At 41.8% G+C, this 26,120-nt stretch overlaps 1 protein-coding gene across 5 annotated transcripts in view; it reads right to left on the minus strand.

Moving 5' to 3' along the window:
- Positions 1-6,870, minus strand: part of SAMD12 (sterile alpha motif domain containing 12) — a 494,897-nt gene extending 488,027 nt beyond the window's left edge. For all 5 annotated transcript variants that reach the window (XM_084747913.1, XM_084747911.1, XM_084747909.1 and 2 more), the window contains exon 1: positions 6,738-6,870. In XM_084747913.1, the coding sequence (XP_084604039.1) occupies positions 6,738-6,750 (13 nt within the window). In that variant the 5' untranslated portion in view covers positions 6,751-6,870. The remainder of the gene's footprint in view (positions 1-6,737) is intronic.
- Between the last annotated feature and the right edge of the window lie 19,250 nt (positions 6,871-26,120).

A 26,120-nucleotide genomic window follows, 5' to 3' on the forward strand; every position in this document is an offset into this window, starting at 1 on the left:
CGAGCAACTGCCAGACTGAGTCTTAGACATGCCCTTGACACTAAAGCGACATTCCTAATTTGTCTATGAGGGCATGTATATTGGTATTCCCAGTGGCTTGATGGGGAAAAGAGCCACAGATAATGCTCTATGCCCCCATTCCCACACACACTGAGAGTCCTCAGCCCCTCTGGACAGCTGTTCAGCTTGTCTAGCCACACAACTTACATATTTAAGGGCACCACCTCTCCTGCCTTAGACCCCACAGCGACAACCACAAGACAGGGAGGTTGGGAAGGACCTAAGAGAAGGCCTGAGCCTATTGTGTCCCCAGTTTCAAGGATGTCTGAGGACCACCCTCATCCAGCAGTCCACAGAGAGGTGACAAAGCACTTGAGACCTGGGATGTGCTTACCAGAACATCACAAATGCCTTCTCCAGCAGCAAGGCAACTGAGACGCAACAGGGGGAAAAGATATCCGACTTGACAACCTGCTCCTCCGGGGCCTCAGAGATCTGGGAAGTTGGCTGTGGGAGGCAGTGGGGCGGGCCACCTCTGTCACTGGCAGCTGTGCCATCCTTCTCTGCACTCGGGGAGGAGAGCAAGCAGTACAGGCAGCTTCTTGCACCCACACTTTAGCAAAACCAGACTAAATATAGCCACGTTTTCTCTTGTGAGCCAGCTCAGAGAGGGTGGCGCGGATCCATTCCACTTCAGAAAATCAGGCAGGGACCAGCGTGACTTACAAGAGCGCAGCTTCTCTCTCCCTTGCGTCTGTGGTTTCCAAAGAGCCATATGCAAGAGCCGAATGGGTTAGGGAGTGCCGAAGTTTGGCAAAGCAATGACAGTGTCCTTTGGAAAAAGAATATGCTGGAGCAGACATAGAGGACTTCTCTTCCACTTTCTTGTCCACAGGGTGAAACAACCACACTACTAGCACTTAGGAAAACCCCACGAGGGAGCACACATTACACATACATGTTCCATGCCCTTTACCCATTACCACACCCATAAATCCTCATGAAAGGCTCACTCAACGCTGCTACTCCTCCATTAGCCTGTCCCTAAATGCCCCGTTTGTTCTCAGACCTCCCACGTTATGATTGCTTGTATTTTTATTTAGCACTCGCAGCACCGAGTCTATTTGGCTTCTCTCTTTTCACCAAGTTTTAGGTAGGGAAGGAGGTGGCAGGGGAACAGAGAAGCTCAGGTCCCTTCCTTATTACTTCTGCCACCATATCTGGCATAGTTCTTCTGCACAAGGACAGCTCTCTAATGTTCATTTCCAGAAATTTGAAAAAAAAAAAAAACCTATCTAAAGACCACAAGCGAGAGCTCCCAACCACTCCTCTTTCTCCTAATGAATCAAAGGCACAGATGCATAGGCTTCAGATTCCCAGTGGCCTCTCCGTGACAAGTCACGACACCAGCCACTATGACTCAGCCCTTCACTTGGTTCTACCGGTAAAGGTCTCCACCATCTCCCTTTCTTTATTCCAGCCCTTGTTCATTCTGGCATATGGGAACAGCAAAGCTATTGAGGAAGTAAGGGTAAAATGAAAGGGATTAGTCAGGGCTGGGCTATGCAAGGCAACTGTAGGATTAGGCCAAGCCCTGTCTGAGACTGGATGAAGGCTGCAGGAGCAATGGGAGTGGCAGGAAACGCTGCCACAGCGAGTTTCCTCTCAAGGGTCTGAGGCCTCGTTTCTTGTTCATGTAGTAGTCACTCCCTAGGAATTTTCAGTGGTAAGTAACTAGTCACCATTCTTTAAAAAAAAAAAAAAAAAAAAAAACAGTGATCAAGAGGAGCTGGTGAGGCAGGTAAATCAGATCTGATGGAGTAGAAAACAAAATTAAGCAAAAAAAAATTTAAAAAAGGGGGGTGGGGGAGGAGCGGAAGAATCTTTTATGGCATGCTAGTGGGAGAGCTGGAAACATTTGGATTGAGACACCCACTGGGAGGTGTGTTCACTGTCTCACTGCTTCTAGAGGGGAACAGCGTTGGGAGTTTGTCAGCCTGGTGGTTGGTTGGTCTGGAACTCCAACAACTCAGAATCCCACCCATCAGCTCACTCATCTTTCGTCCATCCATCCATTCATTCAGAAAGTACACACGGGGTCAACACAAGGTGGAATGAAAAAGTCGTTTTAAAAGTCCAGGTGGGATAGGACAATGGCAGGGAAGTCATCTCCTCGTTACATGGAACAAGGGAGTTTCATCAGAATGTTTCTGGTCTCTCTCCCCATCCTCTTGTAGTGGGAAAAAAAAAAAAAAGATAGTAATCTTATGTGCATGCCTGTGGAAGCCACAAGGCACAGGCTGCCCAGCCCCCTTTCCTTTCCTTTGGGGCATACCTGGCAGCTGTGGGTATCAGTTCTTTCTGCTCTCAGCCTGTCAGTAGGACAGAGGGTACCTCTGCAAGGGGAGAGTAGTGCGAACATGCCCATTTACTGTATGTTCCAGAGTCTGAAAGGTGACCCATATTGTCTTGTGATAACGGTGACATTGTCATCTCATACTGTTGTTCCTTTCTAGGGCTTTAGTTCTCGAACTAAGATGGGTAGGGTCAGCATTTATTAGCTCCCCAAACACTATCCAACAACTGTTTCTCTTTGCTACAAGTGTCTGGTTTTTTTTTCCCCCTGTTTTCCAGTTATTAATTAGTCTTTCAAGAGCCCAGTGATAAGCGGTGTTTTCCTTCTTATTACAGAAAAACTACAGAATGTGAATACTGAATGGCTGGTAAAATGTCATTTAACAAACTATTGTGATCAGCTAAGAACAACAACTCAGATCACGAATGTCATTTAGAGCACACAGCTTTCCATTTGAAGTACTTTTCTGGATGGGAGGGGCGCTTCTAGTGCTCAAAATTGAAAGCCATTTTCTTGCTATTTAAGAGGAGCTATTCTGTTTGACCTGCCGGAGAATCACCAAGGGCAGAAGCTCGGTCTTCCTACTTTTGTTAAAAATGCTAAGGATAAAGGAATAGAGAGGATGTAAGGAGAAGGAGAAAAAAATCCTCTCTAGCTTTGGGGAAATCAATGAAACAATTGTTGTCTCCTGAGTTCCTGGAACTGCTCATAGAATTCAGAGACAAATATAGCACCAGCTCTAATGGATCTACACTTACCGCTCTCCCTATAATATCACAACTCATTTCTGATGGACAGAATCATATCAATAAACAGAACTGCGTCCATGTTCCATACGTGGAGAATGGGTGACTACAGGGCCTACTTTCCCATTTAAGAATATTCAGCATGACAATCTCAACACAATGCAGACCATAGCATAGTGTCTGACCCCATGTTTTGAAAGCACATCTGTAGGGGGGCAAGAACAGAAATAAAGCCACTCATAATTGCACCCCGATATTTGCCATCTTTCATCGATCCATCCATCCATCCATTCATCCATCCATCCATTCACAAAGGATACACACTGGGCTAAACACAAGATATAAACACCTAAGGTAGTTATAAAAAGGACAGGCACCCAAGAATCCAAAACAGACCAAAAGCTGCAATTAGACTAAGAACAAATAAGATGTTCTGAAATTCAATGTGATATACACATATATACATACGTATGTATGTATGTATGTATGTATGTATGACACTAGCCATAAAACCATAAACAAAAGGCACCTTTTTCCATTTTAAATAGGAAGGCACACATTCAGCAAGATGAGTAAGGGCCCTGCTTGCAATTAGCATTTTTAGAAGTTCAAGTTTACTTAAGAGGAGGGTTACACATTATAAAAACCTTCTAATTTGTTCCTAATTAGAGAACGTGGCTGGCATGAATAAGTAAAACGTTAGCGTGTAAAGCAGGTGCTAAACGGTAGGGCCTTCTTTTTAAAGGAGAGGAACGGCAGAGAGTGTAAGTAACAGTTATAATTAACTTGTGTTCTAGGCACGCTTCTATAAAACCTGTCCTCCACTACACTGTTCCCAACAATCAAACAGTAGCAACTCCATTTTTTTTTCTTCCAGGTATACAGACGAAAGCCCAGATGTTATCATATGCTATATTTCCGTTCACCTCCCTGTGATAAAAATTCCTGGTTCTCCAACTCACTATTTCTCGGTGAACATCTGTAAATTGGTCATTCTTTCATCCTGACCCTGGATCCTATATGTGATGGTCATGTAGGATAGGACATTTAGCACCCTGATGGTCTAAGGGCAAACATTCTAATATAGTTGCACCCGGTGGCAGGTTGTAAATCTCAAATGAGTGCTGGGAGGACAATGCCATTCTCAGCAGCCAATGAAACCAGTGTTTGTGTCTTCAAACCCCAGGGCTGAGAATGAGGAATATTCTATAGAATTTGGACACCAAAGAAAGCCTCCATTACCCGTATGGAGCCAGTTATGAAAGTTCCATGAATGTTTGTTGTGTAATCCACAGACCGTTTTTGAGAGCCAGCTATGAGCCAAGTTCTATGCTATTGCCTAGGAAAGTGGGGTGTATGTTCCTATGCCCCAGTGCTACAGAGTCCAGTAAGACATATTAAGTGTACAAAGTGTGTGGCAGATTTAAGCACGGGTGATAAGGAAGACCAGAGCAGGAGGTCCCCACAGCTTGTAAAGGCAGAAGAGCTGGAAGTTCTGGGAGGACTTCCTAGAGCCTTGAAGGACCACAGGGAAGTAACCAGGAAGGGCCTACTTCATGCTCTCCTTGCCGGAGAGATGGCTCAGTGGTTAAGAGCACTGTCTGCTCTTTCAGAGATCCTGAGTTCAATTCCCAGCAACCACACAGTGGCTTGCAACCATCTGTACTGTGATCTGATGCCCTCTTCTGGCATGCAGGTGTACATGCAGATACTCATCTACATAAAAAAAAAAATCTTAAAGTCTTAAAAAAAAAAACCACAAAACTCTCTCTGCAGAAAACTACAGGCAGGAAGTTCCCCCCCCCCCCTAGGGAAAGTTTAAAACACTTCCTTCCCCTGTGTACTTCAGTCCCATTGTGACTCAAACTCAGGACTCCTGTTTACTGCACAGGCATCTCAGTCAAGGAAGTCACTAGAAAATAAAATAAGCTCTTCGATGTCTACATGCACTCTCAGAGCCCTTGCTTTTGTAAGGTCTGGCTTTGCTGCTGCCATCCTCCCAAGGCAAGAAGTATGACTAATTCCATTCTATGCTTCTCAGAGCGAACAGAAAACTACCTTTAAGAACACTGTGGACTGTCAAGTAGGAGGGAGGGTCCCTCACTCAGAGGACACAAAAGAGAGATCATAATTAATGTCACCTGATGGGCAAGATGGAAGGGTGGTGTAAGACAGATAGGCTTTGTTCTCAAGCTCACTAATGGGCTTTATGTTGTCTTTCTGTTTCTTTGGCCTGTCCGTCTATCTATCTATCTATCTATCTATCTATCTATCTATCTATCTATCTATCATCTATCAATCTATCATATATAGATCTATCATCTATCTGTTATCTACCCACTTACCTACATATTTGCCTACCTAGGAGAAGGATAGAGATATGTATGTTGGGGGGGTGGATGGTTTTGTTGGTACAGTTGGGAAAAGCTGATAGTAGAGGCATCGGGCTGACAAGCTAGAATCCTGAGCTAGCCCAAAGGCCATCTTGTAGAGGTGATGAATGTGTGAGCTGCACTGTTGCTACTTGAAGTAAGTAAAAGGTCCGGATAGTTCATTTTCTGACCCCTGCGGCAGAGAGGTGAGGCAGAAGCAAGAAACCCCGTGGGCTTTTCTCCTCTGTAGCCTGCAAGGAACCAGCTCATTTCCCTTAGGCAAGCAGCCTGCTGTAGCTGGCAACCATGCCTTCCTTTTCCTGCTTCAGGTCCCCTCTAACCCTAAATGCACTCGGGAACCATACGTAATGGGAAGCGAAGGTGGGTTCCCCATAGACTTCCACGTTCATTTCATCTCATCTCATCATGGAGGTACAACGAGACTTCTAATTTGGCGTCAGAAACCCTCTGCTCCATGCGTCCTGTTCCCCACGGGAACGAACCTGAACAAAACGCCTGTGCGTAAGTGAAAGTGACACGAACAATTCGGATCCCTCAAAAATTGCCTGACCTAACTCTTAGCCACGAGAGTTCAAAAAGAGACAGGGCTGTGCAATCAAAATGGCAAATTCAAAGTCCAAAATTACACGGAAGGCAGTGAAAGAGGAAAGGCAGACTTCAAAGAAAAGACTTTCCCAGCCTAGGTGGCTGGCTTACACTTTGATCCTGTGAACTTCACTAACCCTGGGCAGGACTACACAGAAACAGGTGTAAAGACAGCACCATCCTAGGGGCATGTCTGCAGCCACTGCTGGGTACACACAGCGAGGGATCCAAGCTTCTGGATGATGCACCTGACTAGAGTCCTTTCCCACGTGTGGGTGGCAAAGCGAACATTCCCAACAATGTGGCCACCCAGTCGAACCTGGCTGGAGGGGACAGGGAAAAGAACAAGTCAGGGCTGTACCCTCCTGCTGGATTTCCCGGTTTTCCATCCATTTCCAGCACATCCTTTAAGACTGGGAGCGCTCTTTCCTCCTACCCTTAAGTCCTGCGCACCTAGACTTCTCTCAGAGGCAAGCGAATCAAGTGCCTCCTGGCCTTGCAGCGCTCAGGTGAGTGCCAAGTGGTACAAGGGAAAAGGGGCCCGCTCTCCGCCACCCTCTTTTCTCTCCGCCCCGCAGGAGCCGAGCTTACTCAGGGGTGTGTAGATTGGGGTGCGCGGGTTAAGAGGGAGCTTAAAACGCCCCAAGCGTCCCTTACCTTCCACAGCCATTCTCTCAGAGCTTGCCTAACGCATGCATAATTTTCTTGGCCGAGGTACTCCTCCAGCCCCGCGCTCCCGCCCCCCCTCCTCTAGCTTTCGCCTAAATATTCTGCGCTCATCTGCTCCAGGACCAACCTGCTGCGGTCACGCAAAGGGAGCTGCCGGCTCCTGCTCCGCGCGAAGCTGCATGGGAGTTGTAGTCCGTTCTCCCTGCCGCCCCCAGGAAACCTCCCACAAGTACGGTAGGGCTCGATTCCGCCCTCACAGTGGGACTGTATATATACATTCCGTGGAACCAGACTAGTCAGACTATCGTCTCTTCTGGCGACCTCGGGAGGGAACCCCAAAAGTGATGACATTTAGAAGGACTACATCTCCCAGACGGCCGTGCGCCTGGCTTCTTTTAGCTTTGAGAGGAGGGACTTGTGATTGAGATCTCAGCTGTCATTTATAAGCTCTTAGGCACCTAGTGGTTTTTGGGCGGGCGGGAGGCGGCGGCGGCGGGGCAACCAGGTAGGTGCTGTGCTCTCTTGGAAGGCCACTGGTCCCTCAGCTTACCAGGTGAAGAAACCAGACTTTCCTGTCTGTGGCCATTCCCCTGGGCCAGAGACCTACTGCACAGGATGCTGTTGAAACTTGCTCCTATACAACCTGAAATATATTTGCATTTGTGGGGGAACCCGCTAGGAGAGATTGCTTACTTCACAACCTCTTGGTTGTTCTTAGGGTTAAATACTAATAGGAGGGGGTGGCTTTAAAATCTCCCAAAGACAGTATCACAAAGAGGCTGTTAGGATTACAATAGAGGACATCAGAGCATGGGACATCCGGCTTCTATAGCGAGAGGCTGTCAACTTTCCTGGCTAGGAAGTCCCTTGGCTGTCTGTGATAGAGCCTTATAACTAACACTTTACAGAGTTCAGGTTCTTTCCACCTCTGAACCTATGACCTTCCTCTGGGGCTGGATGGTAACACTTTAAGTAGAAAGAATAAAAGGGGAATCATATATATGGCAGAATCTGAAACCTAACAAATATTGATGAAAATTAGACTGCTCGGCAGTTTTTTGTTTTTGTTTTTTGTTTTTGTTTTTTTTCGTTCAAAAATACAGACACAGTTGTGGCTAGTAGGGATAAGCAAATGGTCTTGGGAATCTCCAAAGTGAGTGAAGACCTTAAAGGATTTCTTGAGCTCGGATATACCTGTGGTGGTGAAACCATGCAGAACCCAACTTTTCTGTTCCAGCACCACTCTTCTTGTCTCCTTTTAAGCATCTTTGTAAAAGAGCCCCCAAGGAAGTAATTCCGAAGTTCTGATTCTTGCACAGTCGCCACTGACTTTTCTTTATCTTCAGCACCAGGAAGACTTTTTCTCAAGTCAGTTTTGTTTCAGAGTGCATCTGTGCAGCCCTGTTTTTGTTCTTCTTTCCTGGTTACTAAGGGCAAGCTTAGTTCCTCCTGTGGGGTAATGTGACTGTGTACAGTTATTTTAAAACCTAGAAAGCAATAAATGCCATTGATGTTAGTTTGATTCTGAGTCTACAGAAGTGTATGCAAACCAAACCTAAGTCATTCATTCTAGATATGATAGAAAGACGCCTTTCCAGTGAGGCAGAGTCCAGGAAAAAACAAATTTATAATATAATGTAAGACCAACCATTGAAAATATGAACAGAACTGAAATCCATCCTCTTCCTGGTGGCTTAATGTACATGACATTATCCAGGAGCTGAGTTTCTCCTTAGTGTGAATGGATGGAAAAGAAAGCAGAGGACAGGCACTGCCAATGGTTCTAACACATGACTGTACAAACACATGCCACCTAAGTGTCACCTTAGGGCATTTTAAAACACCACTCCAAAAGATTAAAGTCATTCACTCATTTAAAAACTTTGAATGACTTGGGTGATAGTCAACTTTTAAAAACACTGAAATCCTTGTTAATGCAAAAAATATCATTTTTTCTTTAATAGAACTAAAATTCATTTAAGCTTTTAATATTTTCTTACTGGAGTGTCTACTAGCTGTTTTTTGGATAAGTAAGACACGGAAAAAACACTAGTTTGAGACATTAAATAGCCTATGTTGAGCCATTGTTGAATCAACTGAAGGACCACGTTTTGTGTATTGAGAATATAAGCTTTAAAGAAGATGCCACTTTAAATGGTGCTTAAGAGTTAGAGCTGTCTGGATTCTGGGTGTAGGGTTGAGAATTATTGTCCTTACCAGAATTGCCAAAATAAGAAGACAGAAATCACTGAACCCCGGAAACCATGAGTCAGTGAAAATAACATAGTGAATGAATTACTAGTATAGACAAGAAGATTGGCTAATTTTTCTCATCATTGTGACAAAGCATCAGACAATAGAAACTTCATGAAGGAAGAGCTTGTTTTGGTTCCTGGTTTCAAGGGTGTTTAGTCCATCGTAGCAGGGAAGGAATGAGGGTAAGGTTGTGGAACAGAGATCCCTCATGTGTAACAGACAGGAAGCGGAAAGAAAAGGACACAATCAGAAAAGACTGTAATCTTTAAAGGCCAGCCTGCCACCAGGGATCTGTTTCTGCTGGCCAGACTTTACCTCCTAAAGGCTCTACAACCTTTAAAATAGAACCAAGATGTGCCAACCATTTAAGGGCTGAGCCTGTGATAGACATTTCAGATGCAAACAATAACAGAGGCCCTCCCAGGAACTTGACGCTTGAACCAGATGATGAGAAACACACAGAAGTGTATTAGGAATCCCTTGTGTATTGTGCTAATACAACACCTGTCAGTTGACAAACCTGTGGCCTATACCCAAGGAAGGAAATATAAGGTGAGACATCCTGCAGGCAGAAGGGATTCTGGGAAAGAGCCAGGCAGAAGACTCAGCTGGAATGATGTGAGGAGAAAGAATTCAGGGTACCTGAGAACAGGTGACCAGCCAGATGGCAGAACATAAATTAATATATTTTGGTTATTTTATGTTATGAGGTAGTCAGAGAAGAGACTAGCTATATGGTCTATGCACTTGTGAATAGTATTTTGAGTCTCATGAACCATTAATTCTGGGAGCTTGGGGCAGGGAGGAAATACCTCCTTCTACGTAAGGGCAGTCATTATGGGGCTCTATGAACCCAAGCTTAAACACTGAGAATTCCTGGGTGAAAAGCAATCTCCTGGGCATCTCTTTAAGAGAGAATCTTGGGCATGCCCACAGGCAAAACACATCCTGCTCTGGCCTGGAGCCCTGAAGAACAGACTGGACTGACTTAACAGAGCCAGGGCTGGCTGGCCTAGTTGCTGCTGCCTCTAGTTGGTCCCTAACAGCAACTGCCCAGGAGACACAGAGCAAAGTGGCCTGTATGCAAGGAGGAAGTATACACACCAGCAGTTGCTTAGCAGCAGCAATTTCTCTGAGGTTTTCTCCCAAAGCACTATCTGTGGAGGATCTAGTAGGGCACTTGGGCCCCGCCCCCCATCAGCAAACTTCAGGAAGGCAATCCAGTCTTAGCCAGGGTCAGATGGCGATACCCTTCCCTGTGAGCGAAGGGACAAGGGCATGGCAAGCTCAAGACAGCAGGAGACGAGAGCTGAGAAACTCCCAAGTGTCTGAACTGGTAAAGTATTAAGTTTAAAATTGGTAAAATAAAAATCCTTAAAGACAAAATTAAATAATTAAAATTACAAAAATAAACCACATAAAGATGAGAAAGAGTTTAAATAAGGTTAAATACAGAATAAGATATTAACTTAAAGGATGGCAAAATAAACAAACAAATATCTTTAATTCTAACACTTGGGAAATAGAAGCAGAGCTAGGGCTACACAGAATAACCCTATGTTAATAAAAGTAATAAGCAAGTATCACTGTAGAGGAGGATATTTGGACCTCATACAGTTTTGTTTTGACTACCAGCATGAAAATGGTTGTATGTTCAGTGATAATGATAATATTATGCATCCTCTTTGAGGAAAGTCAAAATGAAGCAGACTTAAATTTTTTAAAAAAGGCGAGTGGGAAGGAGTGCTAAATTAAATCAGTCTATACTTATAATGACTTCAAACTGTAGGTCAAAATGTATGTTATCTTGGAAGAGAGACTTTGTCTATGTCAACGTGAAAGAAAACGCTTTGGATTCTACCTAAAGTAATAAAAATCATACATGACCAAGGGAGGCACTCTGAAGACCTTGACCACACACAAGAAGAAACAAACTGAGAGCAAAGCAGATAGCATGTATGTTGGTCCCTCTATGGGCACAACTCTAATACTGGCTGCGATGTCTATGCATAGCCATAAATCTTGTTGGCTATAAAAATCATTAGGACTTAACATGTCATTCTTTTAAATGGCATAGATTAAAAATTGGTATTACAGTTTGGTATACAATCCAGATTAGGCTAGAAAAAAACATGTCTTTCACCCGATCATAGAAAGACCAAGAAGTCATCATTATCTGGACTCAGTGGTGCACACCTGTAATCCTAGCACTTGAGGAAGCAGGATCTATGTAAGCTTAAGGCCAGCTTGGTCTACAAAGTGAGACCAGGACAGCTAAGGCTACACAGAGAAACCCTGCTTCAGAAAACAAAAAGAAATTATCTTTAATTGATCCATGCATCTTGCACATCCCATGCATATGTAATTGCAGAACTGCATGTTACTTGTGAGAGTTTATATATTTACAGAAGGAAAGAACCAAACACATTCATTCAAATAGAATGGAGATGGCCTTGACAAGACTTACCTTCCAGGATGCTGAAGTGCTGAAGCACATTTATTCCAGAATTCTGCATGGCCTAGGCCCAGCCTGCTTCAGTTGCTGTTTCATCAAAACTCGCTTTCAAGACAAGTACAAAGCAGCTATCTCAATTGGTCCAGCCTTTCAAACTGTTCCAAACAGGACTACATTTAAGACTGCATTTCCACAGCATTTAAACACTGGACAACAAATGTTATAGTTAGCTTTCTTAACCGTTATCCCAATGTTCTTGGACCCCACCCCAAAAAGGCTATTGCCCGAGCTCAACACAAAGTGATATTAAGAGTACTATGTTCCACTTCCCAAAAGACAGGGTGGAAGGTTTTGATTGTTCTATTGGATGATAGATGCTTGTCATTAAAAGGGGTTAGTTACAAGTTATTATTGGTCTTGATCAGTAAAAGCCAACAAAGTATGCAAACTCAAGCTCAGGGATTTCTCTCTTCTCTCTCTCTCTCTCTCTCTCTCTCTCTCTCTCTCTCTCTCTCTCTCTCTTTCTCTGGTAAGAGAAAATGGATTTATAAAAAAGGGGGAATATAGGAATATCACATAGGAATAATAGAAGAAAAGGATAGATTATTGAATCTGCTCTATAACTATAGACTATAATTATTCTCAAATATTTTTGATACATTGATGTAGATTATTATATATTGATATAAAACTAAAGTTATTTTGTTTACAATAGTATGTATTTTTGTATATTGATACAAATTTAAGATTATTTTTTATACAAATATGCTTATATGTTTCAACTCTTGTTTAAGGTATTGAAGCTTTTGAGCTCACTTAAAAATGTAAGGTTTACTTCAAGTCCTTTTAAAAGCTTCTATTACAAATTGTTTAGGATAATTAGGCAATGCAACTTAGTAGTCAATCAAATTCATGATCATGTCAGTCACTAGTCTAGTCAATTACAAAATATACATCCTAGGTTAAACAGATAGTGAATAGCTAGAAACAAATACTGTTTTCCTTTTCAAATTTTGTATAGATAGACAGACAGTGATTATTCACTATGTAAATGTAGAAAGATAGATAGATGGATAGATAGATAGACAGTCTTTAAAACTCTCAGAGACCTACAGAATATGGCATTTAAAGTTTTTTTTTACATCAATTAAAGGATGTCTCTCTGACAAGAGACATGTCAGCTCTTGGCAGCACATCATTTGAAAAAAAACATGATGAGCATTGAAGAACCTCCATTAGGAGATGACTTCTAATGTGGCAAGCTAGCAACTGGGCAAAAAGAAAATGCACTCCTAGGCTGGCAATCCCTGGAACACATTGGCTTTCAGCAACGTCCATCCTTGTCCTAGCTTCATTGCTGTATAGCCTTATTAGCCATGACTGATTCTCCATCTCTGGATGTCCCATCCTTAAAGAGTGCTGGCTTCTGTCCTTTGACCCTACGTCGATCCTAAACTCAACAACCCTATTTGCAAATAAGATCATATTCACAAATTCTGGAGGTTAGAAGTTTGATATTCAACTTGGGGATCACAATTCAACTCATAGAAGACCAGACTCATTTGCTATCTTTTAGAAGCCATGGTATTTGTCTTCAAAAGCTAGGCCTGGGACCGCAGAACAAGACTACTGGAAGTTGGTTGTATGTGCAAACTTTTAAATCCTGTATTAGATCTACTTCTTTTTTTTTTTAGAAACTTCATAATGTATGCAAATAAGTCTTGTCCATGATTTTAACTAATGCTAATGTTTGAGATGATCTGCAATAGAAGACAGCAAAACCACAGCTTTACAAATATGTAGATTTAACTATGACTTATATTTAGATATGAGACTTCATTCTCAAAAAGGGTTCAGAAGTAAGCTCTATGGTGGTGTGTGTGTGTGTGTGTGTGTGTGTGTGTGTGTGTGTGTGTGTGTGTGAATGCATGTGTGTTCTGAATACTTAGAAATACTTGAGTAGAGAGAGGCTAATTTAGTCTGTGGAATAGTGTAATGGGAGGAAATTACTCATAAAGTGGCAGGTGCTAGTAATGTAGTGGGTGAACCAGTACAGTCAGAAGTATTAATAATTCAGGTTCCTCTCACCTCATTTACCAGGGAAATCAATAAAGTGTTGTTTTTACATCCCAAAGACATCACTAATGAATTTTCATTTTCTGTGAATGTGAATAAGATGAGCGAACAAGCAAGGCTGACCCGTGAGTCTGGAATAAGCTACACTAGGTAAAATCAATGAGAAAACATTGGCAAATTTCTTTATACAATGCTTAGTACATTTGTGGCAATGACTGTAGTCCAAACCAATGGCTGACTCCATAGTTCTCTCTTGCAGAAATTCTATAAAAGAATGACACTTGGCAGAGCTTAGAGGAAGAAGAAAAAAAAAAGCAGCATCTTAACCAAATACAGCATTTCAGGCAGGAGACATAGGAAGCTAGTTACTAGTAAATTAGTGTCAACTGAATAACTAATTTAAGAAAGAAGAATGAGCATGTGTGGCTGATTCCCAGATTAAAAGTGTAGTGTGAAAATCAGAAACGAACAGGTTTTTTTCCTTGAAATGTTTCAAATTGTTACTACAGTATGGGGCTGGATGATATTATATTTACATTAGTAAAGACTAACTTCCCAGTATGCTAGAGAACACTGAGGAATGGCTACAAGGAGAGGCTCAACAGCATTCGCCAGGTGTGGTGGTGCACATCTATTGCCCTGGCACACGGAAGGCTGGAGAGGAGAGCTGGGTCTTTGAGGCCAGCCTAAGCCATGCGTTATGATTTTTTTCCCTAAATTTTCATATAACTTGGTTTTCTATATTCAGTTTTGAAGGGAGAAAGACTAACGTCAGCACATGGATCACATAAGTATGTGCCTGTTGCTATCCGTCCCTGTGCTTATATTTATGAAGATTGGGTAACCAAAGCAAATTAACCTCTGCCAACTTTCCTCTTTGTGTCTCTATCTCTCTGTGTCTCTGTCTTTTCCTTTGCCCTCTCCTTATCCCTGACTCTGCGCTCTCCATGGTGGTTTCTCTCTCTCTCTCTCTCTCTCTCTCTCTCTCTCTCTCTCTCTCTCTCTCTCTCTCTCTCTGTCTCTCTCTGTCTCTCTCTGTCTGTCTGTCTGTCTGTCTCTGTCTCTGTCTCTGTCTCTGTCTCTGTCTCTGTCTCTGTCTCTCTCTCTCTGTCTCTCTCTCTGTCTCTCTGTGTGTGGGGGGGCGGTGTGGGTGTGTCCTCCTACATACTATGCTGTTGCAAAAGAAAGGAAAAACAGTTGGGCTTCTGTGAAGCAAGGTGAGAAATATCTGTCCAGCAGTGGTCAGAAAGTAAAATCGGGGAGAATTCAATCAGTCAGCAGTAGGCAAAAAGTCTCCTCGAATATGGATGACTGATTACTGTCTTCATAAATCTGAAGGCATGATCTAGGGCTCTATTTTAATGTTCACAAATGCAAAGGGGGAGAAGAAAAATGAGACAGAGGTTATGATTTAGACTGTAGCTTGGAAAGCCAGCCCACAGCTCACCCAAGATGTGCCTGGCAAGACAAGGCAAGCAGCAGCTGCAACGGTAAGTATTGCCTCCCACATACCTTCTCCAGGCTGTGCTACCCGGTAGTAAAAATGCAGCACTTGAAAAGTATTTCTGTGGAGTAGAGTTATGGATGTTAGGTGTCTTGGAGATGGTGGGCTAATTTTTGCCCCACAGTTTTTAATGTTAATAAAATAATACTCCCTAAGTGACTTAGGTGATGCAGGGACATGTTTGCTAAAGTCACCTGGCATCTACATACAGCTTTTCTAAGGGTTCTTCTTCCTTTCTGGTCTCATTTCAGGAAGAAAGAAAACAATATACACTAGCACAAAGACTGCCCAAGGCCCTAGCTCCTTATGGGAACTGCCTTATTACTTCTACCAGAGACTCCTTTTAAGGACACAGCAATAAAGTAGAAATACCCTGGACCTTGTAAACAGATTTGAGCACAAAATCTATGTTTCTGGGCTAGCCAGAAAACAAAAACAAAAACAAAACGCAACAAAGTAATTAACACCTCTGGCTATGACTTTCTCACCTGCATTGTGAACAGTTGCCCATTTTTACTGGGTGTTTTTAGACAAACCATCTTTATGGATATAACCAACTATCCTAAAATATGAAAACTTCAAGTGGTGAATAGTTATCACCTCACATAATTTCTGTGGCTCAATGAGTCACACATGGGAGCTAGGAACAACGGTGAATTTGGAAGTTTGGATCCCCAACCCCCACATACAAGCCAGGCATGGCAGCACAGGTCAGGCAAAGACAGACATATTTTGAAGACTTGGAGGTTAGTCTGTATAGCTGACATGATAAGTTCCAGGGTTAGCGAGAGACTGTCTGAAAGAACTGGATGGAGGAGCAACTGAGGGATAGACCTGACATCTATCTCTGAATATAATGTATGCCCTCATCGAGGAGAAATAGAGAACACACACACACACACACACACACACACACACACACACACACATACACACACACACACACACACCATGCAATCAGAGAATAAATCAGCTGTGTGGTTCTGACACACATATATACATACAGCCAGAGAACAAATCAGCTGTGTGGTTCTGACACTGGGTCTTTTGTGAGGTTGCAATTAGCATGTCTGTCAGAACTGTATTCATCTGAGGGCTTGACATGGGCTGGAGGAGGACCTGATCCAGGCTGGACCCATTCATAGTTTGAAGTCAGTGCTGGCTGTTGGCAGGAAGCCTCAAAACCTTGCACATGGATGTATCCATGGGATTTGTGGGGTAACCTCATGAAATGGTGGCTGCCTTCTCTGAAAGAAGAGTAGGAAAGATCAAGAGGAAGCCATAAATTCTACCTGCTAAAAGCAATGTGCAAGTCCAGCCCAACCCCAAGTGACGAGGAGCGCACTGTGTTTAAAGTGTCTAAGAATGGACATGCTTTACACCGACATAAGAGGTAGCATGGCTACGATTTTTCTAGTAGAAATTAAAAGCTCAGTACATTACATTGCTTATTATGTATCTTATTCTAGGCCACCACCCCGCACCCCGCAAGTACCAGCACAGTACTTTGTATGCAGCAGCAGCTTTAGCGCATTAACTATGGCTTACCCTACGTTTGTATTGGGTCAAGCAGTTTATATGGTACATCTATTAATCTTCAGAATGAGACGTCAATGGTACCAGTCCTCTAATTTAATTTTATATATAATAACTTTACAAGGAGTTCATAGAGAATTTGATAGAGCTAAGAATTTATATCAAGTAGTCCATTCTAAGATCCAGCTTTTAACATCTAACATCATGGGTCTTTCCACTAACCAGAATTATTTTTGTGAGAAATTTCTCTTCCTAAACTTGTGTTTGGAACTACACTGGAAGTCTATACTTCCAAAACCTTCTTGCAAATGTAGAATGTTCTAAAAAAAAAAAAATTCCTAACCAACAATTCCCAGTGCGAAACACAGATTCTTTTTGTGTTCTTTTATCCACTGTTAGGTGGCCACACACATGGTACCAGTGTTTTCTTGTTTGTTTGTTTGTTTTTAATTCATATTGTTCTTGAAATTTTGATGTTTGAAGGTTTTATAGCCCCATAGGAGCTTGAAAAGCATGAAACAGATACTCACAGAGGTCATCTGTGTTCTGAAATCATGATTACATGCACCTCCATTCTCTTGCCTTTTCATCACTTGAAAAGTTAGTGAGAGTTAGTGACCACGTTCATCCATTCCATCCTCATCAGCTGCTCTCTTGACTTTCCTTTCCTCATCTCTCAGGCACCGTCCACATTCTACATTTGATAACGTCTGAAATTGAAAAATAGTAGCAGTGGCTTAGCACGTCTCCAGCCAGCTTCCACTAAATCATCTTGTACCCAACAGCCACATAAATCTCCAAGAGTGCCTTGCGCAGTGATGTCACTCTATTGCTTTAATAAGCCCGTCAGTTGGCTCTGTCATTCTCCATATAAGGGGCTCCAGGAGGATTGGTATCTATCAATAGATAGGGCTTTTTTTTTCAGACAACAGTCTAAAAGTTTTCTTTACCAGTAGAATTTGCTGAAGACTTGGGAATGCTAATAGGTGCTGCATGATTCATCTCAAGAGGGAAAAGTAACCCAGATCCCCTCTTAGGTTTTTTTTTTTTTTTCAAGAGAAAACACAGGTTTCAGTTCATGAAATTCTCTTGGGTTATACACATGAAAGAGCTTTCTTATCACTGTCTCTTTCCTTATTCTTCTTATTTGGTGACCAGCTCTCTACCCACTGCAATGTACCTTAATACATCAAGTCCAGAGATTCAGTCCTTACTAGGGTCTTATTATTTCTTTTTCGTCCACACCTGGCCTCCACAAAAACTACCGATTCATAATGGCAGAATGTGTCAGTTTATGTGTATATCATGTAGTTAAAACAAAACAAACATAAACAACAACCTTCACCAAAGTACTGAGGGTTTCTAAGTGGAAGTTGTAATATAGGATGTAAAACATTGGTGACAATCTAACATACATTTCTCAGGTGTGTGTGTGTGTGTGTGTGTGTGTGTGTGTGTGCGCGTGCGCGCGCGCGCGCACGCATGTGTGTTTGTTTGTGGGTACTTATGTTTGAGTGTCTATGCCCATGAAGAAGAACAAATCAGTCCTGTATTTGGACAGTCAGTGAATTCCTTTGGATCTCAAGACATAAATGCTGTCACACGAGAGGGTTGAGGTGCTTTGGTTTGTACAGCATTGTCAAATCCCTATGTGTCCTGTGTTTTTTTTTTTTAAGATTATCCTAAAGACATACCTTAAAACACCTTTGAAGAGCATACAGCTTGCTCTGACATTATTTTAATACACAGAATTAAAACTATAATGAAAATAAAATAGTTTCTAACTGATTTATAATTTTTCTTTTCCACTAATATACAGGGTAGAGTGAAGCTCCTTAAGTGCTTTGAGCTTGTATAATTTGAGCCAGATGACAAAGAAAGGTGCTGTGTTCCTTCTGAAGATGGTTCCCTTCATTCTCTAAACAGGACATGTGTGGAACCTTTGAAGGAAGGCAGTCAAGCCTTGAAAGTTTCTCATGCATTGATTTAGCCTGAAGGGGTGTTTACCCATTATATGTTTGGGTGTTTATAAACCAAATATTTACTGAGCATTTCCTGCATGCCAGAGATTATGTCTTCAGAATGTCTTAGGCTGATTCCTCTGGAAATTTAGACTCGGAGATAGGAAATTACAGATTAGGTATCACAGAGTACTGTTCTTGAGAAATGGTGGCGGCAGAACTGTGATGTATAACAGCTGCAAAAAGGCCCAGACCAATCAGGCCAGACGCCTTGTAGCTTGGAGTTGTCCTAAATGTACAAGGGCACCATGCTGGCTATTTTTATGTCTATTTGGCCCAAGATTGAGTCATTTTGCAAGAGGGAACCGCAATTGAGAAATTCTTTCACCAGATTGGCATGTGGGCAAGTCTGCGGTGTGTATTCTTGACCAATGACTGAGGTGAGAGGGTCAAATTCATTGTGTGTGGAGCCATCCCGAGACTGGTGGTTCTGAGTGCTATAAAACAATTAGGCTGAGAAAGCCATGAGGAACAAGCCAGTAAACAGCACTCCTCCATGGCCTCTGTATCAGTTCCTGCCTCCAGTTTCCTGCCTTGAATTCCCTGAATGATGGATTACAAGCTATAAGATAAAATAAACCCCAAGCTGCTTTTGTTATGTTGTTTTATCGCATTAGTAGAAACCCAAGAAATCAAGCCTTTGTGTTTCTGTGTTGCTTAATAACTGGGGCTCGCCCTCTTGGAGTAAGCTCTCTTTTATGGCCACCTAGGGCAATTCTGAGTGCGGGACATGGCATTGAGTCACTAGCAACCAATGGATGTTAGAAGAAATCAAGGTGACAATGCAGCATTTGTTGTTGGGATAGAACAGGAATAAGGATGCATTCATATCCTTGGAGCAATGTTGGTCTAGAGGAGCCACAGTAACAAGTATAGCAAAATATAGCATAAATAAATAAGGAGAGTCTATGATATGCTGTGAGAGCATGGCAAGGGGAATCTAGCCTAGGATTAGGAGTCCTCAAAACGGCTTCCAGAAGAGGGGACAAGGTGATGAGGCTGTAATTAGGAACCGGGCTCATGAAGCAAGCAGGGAGGAACAGTAAAAGAAAAATCTTCCCAGTACAGGAGACAATGTGTGTAAGTGACAGGTGACAAGGAACTTTAATGGAAGGGGCCCATAGAAGAGTTAGGAATGGCCACAGTGCATTAAAAGGGCAATAAAAGTAGCAATAGAAAAGGGGAAAGCAAGGAAGGTGACCAGGGGCCTGACCCTGAAGGGTGGACCTCAAAGGGTAGGTGTGCCAGGCCCAGCAGTGTGGAATCTGACTAGGATTTTTCTGACAACTACAGTTCCAGCAGGAAGTTCCATGACATAACTTACCCGTCAGGAAGATCATTCTTGCCACAATGTGGAGAAAGGGATCTAAAAAGCAATACTGGTTCCCCTGAGGGTCTGTGTAGGCGGCTGGCTCATTAGTTTCGGGTGAGAAATGACAGTGATTAAAAAGGAGACATGTCGGGTAGGATGGGGAGAAATGGATGGATTTGAAAGATACTAAGGAGGCAGAATTATAAGACTTGAGTGATTGGATATAGGTCACTAGGGAGAAAAGGGAATCAGGCTCAGATTTGTCTGCAGACCAGAGCAAGCTGGCAGGGTGGGAAGCAGGACTCACAGAATGTGAGATGGAAAGAAAGAAACCAATTAGAGCCATAGTCAGCACCACCCCTTTTTTGTACAGGAACGCTCAGGAAAAAAGAAACAGAGAAAGGCAGGGGGGCGATGGCAAAGGCCTGGTAGACCAAGCCTTTTTCATACAAATGAAAATGACATTACAGAATTCTATAAAAAAACAGAACCTATATTCTTACATCTTAAAATACCTTTTGCCAGTACAATATCAGTGAGAAAACTGACCCTAAATTTAACTTCCAAATATGAACATCTAGGCCGTGTTTCAGACATCACAGCATGGAGTTAGTGGGTCAATGTATTTTTGGTTTTTACTTGCTTAGCATTTTGACCTCATAGGCCGTATTCTACAACATGTTTTTCAAATCTGATGTGCATGTGTGGGGGTGGGGCTATCATACTCCAGCGGCTCGGAAGCGAGAGATGACTCTAGTTTCAAAGTAGCGAGGAGTCTACACGCAGTGCTCCTGGAGGCAGCAACCGCAAGCTTTACACACCAGTAGACGGAGAACCACATCAGTGAGGAGCGTACTTCCTGCTGCAACAGGACCTGTGCTGGCTGTAAAGTGAGGTGGGTAGGGTAGCACATGCTTATAGATCTCAGCATGTCGGAGAGTGAAGCAGGCAGGTAGATGTTCAGAATATCCCAGGCCATATAGTGTAAACATGTTATAAGAAAGAGAATGAGTGAGTGCAAGAGAGAAAATAAAATAAAGAAAGAAATAAGTCTGATTGGGAGCACAGCAGCTAATGTGATATGTATATTTTCTTTACAAAGTCCCAAGGCCTCCCATTCCCTTGAAGAGAGATGAGAGCGCTAGCTAGGCATTGCGACTGCCTGTCAGCTTCCAGATGCATAGGTGGGGGGAAAAATCCCAATAGACCAAGCCCTTTTTATACAGATATGTGACCCATCTTTTCCTGTGAGGCTTTGGACTCAGACTGTGTAGACCACATGAGCTAGAATATGCACAGGTGTTTTTGCTGTTGTTTTGCTTGTGTGCTATTTTTTAATTTGTTGTTGGTTCTTTTTTTTTTTTTTCATATTTCCGTGCTTATGAAGGTCTCAAAACCCAGCGAACTTCATGTCTGGTTATCTAGGTAAATGACTCAAATGTTGTCCCCCTCTCCCATGTGATGACATACCCAAGCTGGCTCAGAAGAGTCTTCCCATTAGGCATTTGTACATCTACAACACATTTCTTTAATCCTTGATGCAACCCTATGTGTATGTATGGGGATAAGGTTATTGAACTTCTGGTGTATGGAAGAAAGAACAGAGACTCAGAGGTATGAGCGTGTTCTTGGAAAGACCTTGAATATATTTTTATTCGTTTAATTTAAAATTAGTATGCTCTAAATCTTAATCTCTAAGCACACGTAAGTGAGACATCTCACACTTCTGTGCAGAAAATCCTAAGGGAGGAAAAGCTATTGGAAATAATGAATGAATTCGTGAGGTCATAGGATACAAGATCAATACACTAAAATCAATTGTAATTTTATAAACTAGCAATGAATGGTCTGGAAATGAAATTTAGGAAACAATTCCATTCAGAACAACTCCACAAATAATAGAATATTTAAGGATAAATTTAATAAAAGAAATGCAAGACTTGTAATGCTACAAACTACAAAACTACGGTGACAGAAATAAAAAGGACATCTGAAAATGTAGAGAGAAATTTCATGTTCATGAATTGGGAGATATTAAATCTCCAAAAATGGATTCTCAGATCCCAGTGAGCGTCTGTCAAAATCCCAGCAGGTGTTCTGGACACACACATCTCTGTGCTTGGGAAAAGCTTTCATCTAGCAGGCCACCTCATCTGCAAAAACAAAATAAAACAAACAATGAACCAAAACAACAACAACAACAACACCTGTGCATATTCTAGGTCCTGTGGCCTTAGTAGTCTGAGGCCAAAGACTTACCAAAAGAAAATGGCCCATCATCTGGGCCAGTCTGTTATTTCAGATGCAAGTCAAGTCTTGAGAAAAGTTAAAATTGATTTTCCAAGCATTTATCATAGCCATATGAACTGAAATCTAGCACCCTACCTATAACAATTAAGCAGACATGGTAAGTATCTGAGATCAGATGGGGCTTACCAGTCAGCATCAAGAAAATGAAGGGACTAGCTTTAGACAACTATTACAACATATGTATCTCATATCTCAGGTCTAAAACGCATTAAGAACACTGATACTTCATCAGGACTATCAGACCAACAACTCAATAACGGGGAAGGGAACTAGACTATTCTCACTAGAGATGACAAATAAAAATGAACAACAGATGCTCAATGTCATTATTCATTAACAATATGCAAGTTAAAAGCACGCTATTTCTTTATATGCACCGGAATGACTATAATAAAAAAGAAACAAAACTAAGGGTTAGAGAGGATGTAGAGAGGCTAGAATTCTTCTTACACATTACAGATGCAAAATGTTACAACTGATTTTAGAAAATAGGTTTCCACTTTCCTAATAGGTTACCATGTGACCCTGTATCCTCATCTGTTATTATCAAAGAATACCCCAAACTGAGTGAAGTATGAATACCAAAGTTTACTTGACATATTATCCTGGGTGCTAGAAAGTTGAGAACTAAAGGCCTAAATCTGGTGAGAACATGGAGTCCCACATGGCAAGAGAGCAGGAAAGAGGGAGGATGAGGTAAACAGCCCTTTCATAAACTACTCTTCCTTTTGTCACAACCTCACTCCATTAATGAACCTGCACAACTCAATCTGTAAATTCTAATATTCCCACTTGTTGCATGTAAATTCAATTCCAGTGCAAAAGGTTCTTTTTTTTTTTTTTTTGGTGGTGGTGGTGGTGGGGGAGCTTTCATAGCATAGCACATAACAACCCCACATGTAAGCGCTAACCCAAGAAAAATGAAAACACACATCGATAGATGTCTGTATCAGCACTGTAATATGAAATCACCAAGCAATCTAAATGTCCAATATCTAGTGATTGCATAAACAAAATGCCAAGTTGTCGTAGAACTGAATACACTTGATGAAGAGGATTGAACTTCTTCAGTAGCTGCAGCCTGAAGGAAACTAAAGAACATTGTTATGTGAAGAAATCCAGAAACGACTGATGGGGCGCTAGTCAGTTTTCTACGTGTAATGTATTCAGGAGAGGCAATTCCGAAGAAAGACAAGGAAGATCTGTTGCCTGGGTTTAGAGAAGGAATAGAGATTAGCTACCAATGGACAAAGAACAGCTCGGTGTTATTTAAAATGTCTTAATATTTTTGTGATATTTATACATACATTTTTCTAGAAACTATTGACACATATTCTTATAATGGGAGAACTTAAATTTTATGCCTGAATAAACTGCTAAATAAAATGATCAGCATAGTGCAGAGAGTAGGAAAAAGATAGAAAAAGCAGGGATATATTGATCATTGGTAAGGATGATGATGGGTACCAAGTGTACTCAGTATCCGTCAAGCATCCATGACGATGGATACCGAGAGTTCAATATACTCTCTTCACTCTTTCTACATGTTTGAAATTCCACATTGAACTTTAAAATGAATTTTGAAAAATAAAATATCACACTTCTTTAAAGGAAACCAAAATGGACACATAAGTTCATATTACGAGGCTAGAAAAAGTAGTCTTAATCATTATAGTGAACCTCCACCAAGGCACATACAACAATATGGGAAGCTTATGGCGTGTTCAAATCTTCAAAGATTTGGATGATATGATTGCTATCTGGAATGATTAAACCTTAAGTGAAAAATGATTGATGCTGCTTATGCCAAGGCTTGACTCATTTTTTTTGAAGTCTGTGCTTCTTTTTTTTTTTTTTTTTTGGTTTTTCAAGACAGGGTTTCTCTGTGTAGTCTTGGCTGTCCTAGATTCGCTTTGTAGTCCAGGCTGGCCTCGAACTCACAGCGATCCGCCTGCCTCTACCTCCCGAGTGCTGGGATTAAAGGCGTGCGCCACCACGCCCGGCGTAGTCTGTGCTTCTTAATGCGACCATCTCTGTATTGCCTTTAGGCTCAGGTTCCTGGGAGCATGTTCCTTTCTGAATTTTGCTCTATATTTTCCATGGAGGGACATGAATTCCTGACATTAATGGGAAGTGTAGATAGACCCCTCTCCTCTTATCTTCTCAGCCCTGTGAATAACTTAGTCTAAATCTTAGATCTTTTATCTTGCAAACCTCTGATGCTTTAACAATCACCAGATAAGGAATTCATCTCATAGCCAGTAGTTCAGATTATGATAAAGTACCCTAGAAGCCTGAAAACAAGATGATCTGATTTCAGTGAGTGTGCCTGAGTTTGTATGCTACTTGCGTTAAGTACAGAAAATAATATACAAACAATCCTCATCTTTTCAAATCTATCTTGATTATGTGAATCATAGTACATTAATAATTTATAAAACATACTTATTGAACCCTTACAAGCAATGCCAGATACTATTTGAGGCACTAGCTATAAAATGTTGAACAAAATTCACAAAGTCTGCTTTTGTGCAGCTTAGAGTTTAGGGTTTAAGTTTTCAAAGTTGAGTGTTTGTAAGATTCACATGGAAACAATGTCAAAATGTAGATTCTGATTCTATACAGTCTTCATTTGATCCTACAACATGTCTATACGACTGTCTACAAAAGACATGATCAGCTGTAAGATTCCAAGGCAGAAAGTCTTGGAAAGCATAAATGTTCATTCTTTCTGAGTTTCCATAGTGAGTGATTTGTAACTTGTCTCTTACCTGCACCAAGTGATGCTCTGGAGTGATGAACTCTACACTTGTCTGTCTGGGTCCCAGTTAAATTATCACTTTCTCTTGCCATAGAGACCACCTTCATTAAGCCAGCCTACATCAGCCACACCTACCGAGACACTGTCTATTCATACCCAGTGGTGTCTCTGATTAATTCACAGGTCAGGACTTGTGTGTCAGCCTTCCCTTAGGGATCTGTTCCTGTTTTGCACTTCAAAAGCCCATCTGGCAGATATCAAAGGTATGTCTAAATCTTTGCAACTAAACTTGAGTATTTTCTGCTCTTACATGTTAACTCTTTCTTGTTCCTCTAGGTGCTAGTGTTATTGACAAAGAAATGGGAAGAAAAGGAGCAAGCTAAAATTTTTATTGCTTTTGATTATTTTTTATACATTTGTTCCTCCCAAAAGCAATGCCTCTTTCAATGAGATTACTGTACAAAGTACATTAGTTTTTAAAAAGCCTTGTATCCCTGGCTGAAAACAACTAATACTTCTAAGCAGCCAGTTTCTCAGCATTTTCCATGCCATCCAAGAATGTGCTGTAAGATAACAAAAAGTTATGGAAGTCTGGTAAATGTGGGTTATTTTATAAGTAGAGAAAGTGTTTAAAAGTAACCAATGTTGTATGTAGTACCACAGTATTGAGTAGTAGGCTTGCAAATGCCCAATCCTTCTGTAGAAAAAAAAAAAGGCAAAGGTGCTGAGGAGATGGTTCAGTGGTTAAGCTTTGCAGTTCAAACAAGAGGAGAAGAGCTTGGGTCTTTAGAACCCATAAGTGCCTGGCAAGTAGATTATCCCACATGTAACAGCAGCTCAGACAGAGCCTTAGTCTCCACAGAGGATCCTCAGAATAAGCTAATGAGCAATACTGGCCAAATTTGGAAGCTCTGTGTTCAATTGGGTGACCTGGTCTCACTGGATGAGATGGAAGAGAGATCAAGGACGATTCTTGGGATTGCACATGCATCCACATATGTACATGTGCACACATACGCAGCATCACACATATATATGACAATGAAAAGAGTAAGAGCCATAGTATATCACAGTCAGAATGAAATCATACCAAGCTCTATTGGTCCAACTAAGATCCGCAACATGTTAAATCCCCAAAGT

This window comes from Acomys minous (assembly GCF_964271855.1).
Source record: "Acomys minous genome assembly, chromosome: 12".
NCBI lineage: Eukaryota > Metazoa > Chordata > Mammalia > Rodentia > Muridae > Acomys > Acomys minous.